Consider the following 9,998-nt stretch of genomic DNA (forward strand, 5'->3'; position numbering starts at 1 on the left):
CATATATATTATGATTGTTGGCATTGCAAAACATTTCTGTCTGTGAGCTGAAATCATTATTGGTAAATGCACAATGGGCCAAATGCCAACATGAAATCTGCAATCATAACATTTCTTTGTTAAAATCTTCTTCTGACAATATGCATGATTTACATGAAAGTCACATATGCATATGTCAATGTAGGATTTGACACTGCAGTATCATGAGCAATGTTACATTTGATTTGACAAAAACCTGATAAAAACGTTTAGGTTGCTCTAGGTTGCAATGATGGATAATGTACTATAACATACATGTTAATTACTTTCCAGTGTTGGTTCTAAGAGACCATCATCATGTCAGCTGGGAATCACAGCTTTGTGACAGAGTTTGTCATCGTTGGGTTCCCTGGACTTCAGCCAGAGTTCTACGGTCTTGCCTCAACTGTATTATTCCTCGTTTATTGCTGCATTTTAATAGGAAATGTTGTTGTTATTATCTTGTTCGCAACTCATAACGTTCTCCATAAACCCATGTATTTTATCATTTTGAATCTGGTTGTGTCTGACGTGCTATTCAGCACCACCACTTTACCAAAGATTATTGCCAGATATTGGTTTCAGGCAGGAGCAATTTCTTTCTTTGGTTGTTTTTTGCAAATGTACTTAGTTCACTATTTTGGATCCGTAACTAGCCTTCTCCTATTGATAATGGCTTTAGACCGATACGTGTCAATCTGTTTCCCGCTCAGATACCCAATGATTATCAAAAACTCCACTATTCATATACTCAATGTCTCTGCGTGGGTTCTGGCACATTTTCCCTCTCTTTCACTGGTAATTAGGGCCTATCCTCTTCCTTACTGTGACTCAAACAAAATCATGCAGTGCTACTGTGATCATATCGCTATAACAACGCTTGCATGCACTGATAGGGTTCCTTATAGTTTCCCTGCTTTTGTTGTTGCAATGGTGGTATTACTGGGACCTCTTGCTTTTATTATATTCTCATATTGCTCTATTATTGTGGCAGTTGTTCAGATTGCGAGCTCCCAAGGCCGCCTCAAAACCCTTTCTACCTGCAGTGGTCAGCTGATCATCATTGCCCTGTATTTTCTCCCCAGGTGTTTTATTTATCTGGCCAGTAATATCGGCATTAGATTCAGCACTGATTTACGTATTGTTGTTATCATGTTGTATAGCCTGCTCCCTCCCATGATCAATCCACTGATATACTGTCTAAGAACTAATGAAATAAAACAGATAATGATCAAGCGATTTAGACGAATACAAGTGCACGTTCAATAAGATCGCATAGGACTAATAAATTATTTTTTGTTCAATCAAATAAAAACACTATACTGAACATTTGTACATGTGTGCTTTATAAGTGTTTTATTGCTGATTTCCATGTCCTAAATGAGTATAAAGACAAGGGGTTTAGCTTCCAAAACAAACAGCTTGTTTGTTATTGTTTCATCATCACAAATCAACAGGTAGTCCAGGTGAAGTTTTCTTTAAAAAAAAAAATCATTTCACCTTTATTTAACCAGGTAGGCTAGTTGAGAACAAGTTCTCATTTGCAACTGCGACCTGGCCAAGATAAAGCATAGCAGTGTGAACAGACAACACAGAGTTACACATGGAGTAAACAATTAACAAGTCAATAACACAGTAGAAAAAAAGGGGGAGTCTATATACAATGTGTGCAAAAGGCATGAGGAGGTAGGCGAATAATTACAATATTGCAGTTTAACACTGGAGTGATAAATGATCAGATGATCATGTACAGGTAGAGATATTGGTGTGCAAAAGAGCAGAAAAGTAAATAAATAAAAACAGTATGGGAATGAGGTAGGTGAAAATGGGTGGGCTATTTACCAATAGATTATGTACAGCTGCAGCGATCGGTTAGCTGCTCAGATAGCTGATGTTTGAAGTTGGTGAGGGAGATAAAAGTCTCCAACTTCAGCGATTTTTGCAATTCGTTCCAGTCACAGACAGCAGAGTACTGGAACGAAAGGCGGCCGAATGAGGTGTTGGCTTTAGGGATGATCAGTGAGATACACCTGCTGGAGCGCGTGCTACGGATGAGGTGTTGGCTTTAGGGATGATCAACACTCTTAGAAAAAAGGTGCTGTCTAGAACCTAAAATAATGATTTGACTATCCCCATAGGATTATTCTTTGAAGAACCTTTGAGTTCCATGTAGGACCCTTTCCACAGAGGGTTCTAAACGGACTCCAAAATGGTTCTACGTGGAACCCAAAAGAGTTCTATCTGGAACCAAAAAGGGGTTCTCCTACATTTTCAAAAAATGTAGGTAGGGTGTGTGCTCTGCTTACTTTCTTGATTTGGGTGCACATGTATTATTTAAAACATAATGTTGGATGCATCAAACAAGAGAAAACATTTTGGGTACAATAACATTTCTTTTTATTGTAGAGCATGTAAACAGAATGCTTGCCAACTCATCTCCAACACTACAGTCCCTCTAAGAGGCAGGAGTGAGGAACTGCATGTCTTTCTTATCAAACAGCTGAAGCAGTGAAGCTATATCTATACCTTTCCATTTCTTGTATTCACTTCATTTCTCAGGGACCATGTGCAACTGCTATGTTTCAGAGTTAAGATAATATAAGATGTATTGTATTTTATTGTCCGTTCGCTATATTGTCCATTCGCTATGTGGTCCGTTAATGGAAATGTCTCTTTATGCTCACACCCCAAACCCCTGAGACAAACACAGACGAGGGACTGGAAGCAATAGGTCAGACGCATGGATCAGCCGCAGAGAAATTGTAGGGGGTCAAGTGCCTCGCTCAAGGACACAACAGCAGGCAATGGCATCTAGGATGATGCCAGCAACCCGGGCTGCTGGCCCACTTCTCTAACCAATAGGCTACCTGTCGCCCAGTAAGCTTTCAAGATTGTTTGCAACTGCAGTAACTGGATTGAAATGTACCACCCAGTTCCACCATTTCTCAGCCCTTCATCTCTCTCCCCCTGTATCTGTCCCCTGGTGGTTCAGGCCTGGTAGGTCTTGACTAGGATCCACATGAGCAGCACAGTGATCAAGACTACTGTGAAGTTCAGAAACAGCTCCTGCACAGACTGGTCCATTCTGCCCTGAGAGGTGCGGCAGCAGAGGAGAAGAAGAATTGGAATGTGTGGAGACAGGAAGGATGAGGGTCCTCACACCTTGCTTGGGAGGGCAGGTCACTCTGTCAGGAAGGCAAAAGTCTCTGAAGGTGTAATCTGAAAGGGGGGAAGATAACCAATGGCTTAATTATGGATTAAACTCACACAATAACCAATGGCTGGGTTATGGATTCAACTCACACAATAACCAATGGCTGGAGTATAGATTCACCTCACACAATAACCAATGGCTTAATTATGGATTCAACTCACACAATAACCAATGGCTTGGTTATGGATACAACTCACACAATAACCAATGGCTGGGTTATGGATTCAACTCACACGATAACCAATGGCTGGGTTATGGATTCAACTCACACAATAACCAATGGCTGGAGTATAGATTCACCTCACACAATAACCAATGGCGGGAGTATAGATTCACCTCACACAATAACCAATGGCTGGAGTATAGATTAACCTCACACAATAACCAATGGCTTGGTTATCGATTCAAGTCACACCATAAACAATGGCTGGAGTATAGATTCACCTCACACAATAACCAATGGCTTGGTTATGGATTCAACTCACACTATAAACAATGGCTGGAGTATAGATTCACCTCACACAATTCACCTCTATGACTCCCTGTATCCTTTTAGTGGGCCACATGGGCACTAAAAGGAAATATAGCATTTTACAAGCCCGTTATATTAAATTAAGCAGCCTTTAAAATAGACCACATTGAAATTCAATAAATCTGATTTTTTATATGAATAGACTTGCTTTAAAAAAAAAAGTAATTTCTGAAGATGATGAATTATTTAATGTTATTAGTGATTCCAATCCTATCCCTCATTTTAACATCAACCCTGTAAACCAAACTCTCATTTTAACATGGGGAATTATTCCTTAAAAGCAGGTGAGAACTGGTTTTACTCTTTAAGGACATTTTATGGTGTTTTGTGGTGGAAAACTAAGCAGGTCGTGTATACTATGTCAACCCTGTTACCCATAGATAAACAGGCTAGAGATGTATTCACATTTTTTTTTTATTGTGAAGCTTGTATTCAATTGTCCCTTCCTGTTGCACACAACAAGCTCCCATTTCCCCTGTCACAGGCTGATTTAAGATAAAGTTTTCAACCCTGTTACGGTCCACCCTGTTACTTTTTGGGGCATTTAATAGGCACTTACTATAGACAATATGTTTTATCGACTGCTAGAGATGGGAAAAACTGTTTTTTATTAAGTTGAACATTTGCTCTTTAGTTCAAGTTCAAGTTTTATTGTCACATGCACAAGTACAGTGAAATGTATAACACACACACACTGGGGTCACAGCAGGACTGCTGAGAGAGTTTTCTGAGCCGCTCTCATTCCAGGATTCCAAGAGGATTAATATAATCCAGGGGACTGTTTTACTGGAATTATGGAGGCCTTGCATCTGTGTCCCGCTGCCGCCACAGACAGCACTGATGGAGTGTTCTGGGAAATATCAACATGGAGTGATGCTATTGGACAGGTGGAAAACATACATAATTACATTATGGTTATTCATTATTTTAGTATTTTTCTTTAAATGTCTTCATATCTTGACATTAATATGTAGTGGGACATACACTGAGTATACCAAACATTAGGAACACCTTCCTATTACTGAGTTGCACCCCCCTTTTGCCCTCAGAACATTCTCAATTCGTCGGGGCATGGACTCTACAAGGTGTTGAAAGTGTTCCACAGGGATGCTGGTCCATGTTGACTCCAATGCTTCCTACAGTTGTGTCAAGTTGACTGGATGTCCTTTGGGTGGTGGACCATTCTTCATACACACGGGAAACTGCTGAGTGTGAAAAACCCAGCAGCGTTGCAGTTCTTGACACAAACCGCTGCACCTGGCACCTTCTGCCATACCCTGTTCCAAGGCACTTAAATATTTTGTCTTGCCCATTCATCCTCTGAATGACACACATACACAATACATTTCTCAATTGTCTCAATGTTATGCAGGTGAATGAGGACCCAAAAGCGACTTGGCGAAAACAGAGTCTTTAATCCAGTAAAGGAAATATGCAATACTCCTAGACAAATCGGAGCGGTAAATAAAGCATAAAAAACAATTCCACTCGTAATGACGAGAACAGACTGGAGACTCGACCATAAACTGTAGGTTGCCTCGGGAAGGCACTTGACCGTAGCAGACTCAGACACCTGCTCACCACGCAGCATCTGAGGGAAACACGACACGACAGGGCGATACAAAGACACAGCACGGTGAACAATATACAAGGATCCGACAGGACAGAAACGGAAAACAAGGGGAGAAATAGGGACTCTAATCAGGGGAAAAGATAGGGAACAGGTGTGGAAGACTAAATGATTGATTAGGGGAATAGGAACAGCTGGGAGCAGGAACGGAACGATAGAGAGAAGAGAGAGAGGGAGGGAGAGAGAAAAAAGGGAACGAACCTAAAAAGACCAGCAGGGGGAAAACGAACAGAAGGAAAAGCAAAATGACAAGACAATATAAGACAAAACATGACAGTACCCCCCCCACTCACCGAGCGCCTCCTGGCGCACTCGAGGAGGAATCCTGGCGGCAACGGAGGAAATCATCAATCAGCGAACGGTCCAGCACGTCCCGAGACGGGACCCAACTCCTCTCCTCAGGACCGTAACCCTCCCAATCCACTAAGTATTGGTGACCCCGTCCCCGAGAACGCATGTCCATGATCCTACGTACCTTGTAAATAGGTGCGCTCTCGACAAGGACGGGGGGGGGAGGGAAGACGAACGGGGGTGCGAAGAAAGGGCTTGACACAGGAGACATGGAAGACAGGATGGACGCGACGAAGATGTCGCGGAAGAAGCAGTCGCACAGCGACAGGATTGACGACCTGGGAGACACGGAACGGACCAATGAACCGCGGAGTCAACTTACGAGAAGCTGTCGTAAGAGGAAGGTTGCGAGTGGAAAGCCACACTCTCTGGCCGCAACAATACCTTGGACTCTTAATCCTACGTTTATTGGCGGCTCTCACAGTCTGTGCCCTGTAACGGCAAAGTGCAGACCTCACCCTCCTCCAGGTGCGCTCACAACGTTGGACAAACGCTTGAGCGGAGGGAACGCTGGACTCGGCAAGCTGGGATGAGAACAGAGGAGGCTGGTAACCCAGACTACTCTGAAACGGAGGTAACCCAGTAGCAGACGAAGGAAGCGAGTTGTGAGCGTATTCTGCCCAGGGGAGCTGTTCTGCCCAAGACGCAGGGTTTCTGAAAGAAAGGCTGCGTAGTATGCGACCAATCGTCTGATTGGCCCTCTCTGCTTGACCGTTAGACTGGGGATGAAACCCGGAAGAGAGACTGACGGACGCACCAATCAAACGACAGAACTCCCTCCAAAACTGTGACGTGAATTGCGGGCCTCTGTCTGAAACGGCGTCTAACGGGAGGCCATGAATTCTGAACACATTCTCGATGATGATTTGTGCCGTCTCCTTAGCGGAAGGAAGTTTAGCGAGGGGAATGAAATGTGCCGCCTTAGAGAACCTATCGACAACCGTAAGAATCACAGTCTTCCCCGCAGACAAAGGCAGACCGGTAATGAAGTCTAGGCGATGTGAGACCATGGTCGAGAAGGAATGGGAAGCGGTCTGAGACGACCGGCAGGAGGAGAGTTACCTGACTTAGTCTGCGCGCAGTCCGAACAAGCAGCCACGAAACGGCGCGTGTCACGCTCCTGAGTCGGCCACCAAAAGCGCTGGCGAATAGAAGCAAGAGTGCCTCGAACGCCGGGATGACCAGCTAACTTGGCAGAGTGAGCCCACTGAAGAACAGCCAGACGAGTAGAAACAGGAACGAAAAGAAGGTTACTAGGACAAGCGCGCGGCGACGCAGTGTGCGTGAGTGCTTGCTTAACCTGTCTTTCAATTCCCCAGACTGTCAACCCGACAACACGCCCATAAGGAAGAATCCCCTCGGGATCAGTAGAAGCCACAGAAGAACTAAAAAGACGGGATAAGGCATCAGGCTTGGTGTTCTTGCTACCCGGACGGTAAGAAATCACAAACTCGAAACGAGCGAAAAACAACGCCCAACGAGCTTGACGAGAATTAAGTCGTTTGGCAGAACGGATGTACTCAAGGTTCTTATGGTCTGTCCAAACGACAAAAGGAACGGTCGCCCCCTCCAACCACTGTCGCCATTCGCCTAGGGCTAAGCGGATGGCGAGCAGTTCACGGTTACCCACATCATAGTTGCGTTCAGATGGCGACAGGCGATGAGAAAAATAAGCGCAAGGATGAACCTTATCGTCAGACTGGAAGCGCTGGGATAGAATGGCTCCCACGCCTACCTCTGAAGCGTCAACCTCGACAATGAATTGTCTAGTGACGTCAGGAGTAACGAGGATAGGAGCGGACGTAAAACGTTCTTTTAGAAGATCAAAAGCTCCCTGGGCGGAACCGGACCACTTAAAACACGTCTTGACAGAAGTAAGAGCTGTGAGAGGGGCAGCAACTTGACCGAAATTACGAATGAAACGCCGATAGAAATTAGCGAAACCTAGAAAGCGCTGCAACTCGACACGTGACCTTGGAACGGGCCACTCACTGACAGCTTGGACCTTAGCGGAATCCATCTGAATGCCTTCAGCGGAAATAACGGAACCGAGAAAAGTAACGGAGGAGACATGAAAAGAGCACTTCTCAGCCTTCACGTAGAGACAATTCTCTAACAGGCGCTGGAGAACACGTCGAACGTGCTGAACATGAATCTCGAGTGACGGTGAAAAAATCAGGATATCGTCAAGGTAGACAAAAACAAAGATGTTCAGCATGTCTCTCAGAACATCATTAACTAATGCCTGAAAAACAGCTGGCGCATTGGCGAGACCAAACGGCAGAACCCGGTACTCAAAATGCCGTAACGGAGTGTTAAACGCCGTTTTCCACTCGTCCCCCTCTCTGATGCGCACGAGATGGTAAGCGTTACGAAGGTCCAACTTAGTAAAGCACCTGGCTCCCTGCAGAATCTCGAAGGCTGATGACATAAGGGGAAGCGGATAACGATTCTTAACCGTTATGTCATTCAGCCCTCGATAATCCACGCAGGGGCGCAGAGTACCGTCCTTTTTCTTAACAAAAAAAAAACCCCGCCCCGGCCGGAGAGGAAGAAGGCACTATGGTACCGGCGTCAAGAGACACAGACAAATAATCCTCGAGAGCCTTACGTTCGGGAGCCGACAGAGAGTATAGTCTACCCCGAGGAGGAGTGGTCCCCGGAAGGAGATCAATACTACAATCATACGACCGGTGAGGAGGAAGGGAGTTGGCTCGGGACCGACTGAAGACCGTGCGCAGATCATGATATTCCTCCGGCACTCCTGTCAAATCGCCAGGTTCCTCCTGAGAAGTGGGGACAGAAGAAACGGGAGGGATGGCAGACATTAAACACTTCACATGACAAGAAACGTTCCAGGATAGGATAGAATTACTAGACCAATTAATAGAAGGATTATGACATACTAGCCAGGGATGACCCAAAACAACAGGTGTAAAAGGTGAACGAAAAATCAAAAAAGAAATAGTCTCACTGTGGTTACCAGATACTGTGAGGGTTAAAGGTAGTGTCTCAAATCTGATACTGGGAAGATGACAACCATCTAAGGCGAACATGGGCGTAGGCTTGTCTAACTGTCTGAAAGGAATGTCATGTTTCCGAGCCCATGCTTCGTCCATGAAACAACCCTCAGCCCCAGAGTCTATCAAGGCACTGCATGTAGCAGCCGAACCGGTCCAGCGTAGATGGACCGACATAGTAGTACAGGATCTAGATGGAGAGACCTGAGTAGTAGCGCTCACCAGTAGTCCTCCGCTTACTGATGAGCTCTGGCTTTTACTGGACATGAATTGACAAAATGTCCAGCAAGTCCGCAATAGAGGCACAGGCGGTTGGTGATCCTCCGTTCCCTCTCCTTAGTCGAGATGCGAATACCTCCCAGCTGCATGGGCTCAGTCTCTGAGCCAGAGGAGGGAGATGGTTGCGATGCGGAGCAGGGAAACACCGTTGACGCGAGCTCTCTTCCACGAGCTTGGTGACGAAGATCTACCCGTCGTTCAATGCGGATGGCGAGAGCAATCAAAGAGTCCACACTGGACGGAACCTCCCGGGAGAGAATCTCATCTTTAACCACAGCGTGGAGTACCTCCAGAAAACGAGCGAGCAGCGCCGGCTCGTTCCAGTCACTAGAGGCAGCAAGAGTGCGAAACTCTATAGAGTAATCCGTTATGGATCGATCACCTTGGCATAGGGAAGCCAGGGCCCTAGAAGCCTCCCTACCAAAAACTGAACGGTCAAAAACCCGAATCATCTCCTCTTTAAAGTTCTGGTAATTGTTAGAACAATCAGCCCTTGCCTCCCAAATAGCTGTGCCCCACTCTCGAGCCCGGCCAGTAAGGAGTGATATGACGTAAGCAACCCGAGCTCTCTCTCTAGAGTATGTGTTGGGTTGGAGAGAGAACACAATATCACACTGGGTGAGAAAGGAGCGGCACTCCGTGGGCTGCCCGGAGTAACAAGGTGGGTTATTAACCCTAGGTTCCGGAGGCTCGGCAGACCAGGAAGTAACAGGTGGCACGAGACGAAGACTCTGGAACTGTCCAGAGAGGTCGGAAACCTGAGCGGCCAGGTTCTCCACGGCATGACGAGCAGCAGACAATTCCTGCTCGTGTCTTCCGAGCATGGCTCCTTGGATCTCGACGGCAGTGTTACGAGCGTCTGTAGTCGCTGGGTCCATTCTTTGGTCGGATCCTTCTGTTATGCAGGTGAATGAGGACCCAAAAGCGACTTGGCGAAAACAGAGTCTTTAATCC

The 9,998-nt window shown here is 45.7% G+C and overlaps 2 protein-coding genes across 2 annotated transcripts; one reads left to right on the forward strand and one right to left on the reverse strand.

Moving 5' to 3' along the window:
• Positions 1-336: 336 nt before the first annotated feature.
• LOC124006360 (olfactory receptor 2AT4-like) lies at positions 337-1,328 on the forward strand. Its single transcript, XM_046316333.1, has one exon. It carries the CDS (start codon positions 337-339, stop codon positions 1,285-1,287), a length of 951 nt encoding a protein of 316 aa, XP_046172289.1. The 3' UTR covers positions 1,288-1,328.
• Positions 1,329-2,409: 1,081 nt separating this feature from the next.
• LOC124004824 (sarcolipin-like) lies at positions 2,410-3,102 on the reverse strand. Its single transcript, XM_046313636.1, has one exon. It carries the CDS (start codon positions 3,100-3,102, stop codon positions 3,007-3,009), a length of 96 nt encoding a protein of 31 aa, XP_046169592.1. The 3' UTR covers positions 2,410-3,006.
• Positions 3,103-9,998: the final 6,896 nt, after the last annotated feature.

The sequence above is a fragment of the Oncorhynchus gorbuscha genome, linkage group LG19 (assembly GCF_021184085.1).
Source record: "Oncorhynchus gorbuscha isolate QuinsamMale2020 ecotype Even-year linkage group LG19, OgorEven_v1.0, whole genome shotgun sequence".
Classification (NCBI taxonomy): Eukaryota; Metazoa; Chordata; class Actinopteri; order Salmoniformes; family Salmonidae; genus Oncorhynchus; species Oncorhynchus gorbuscha.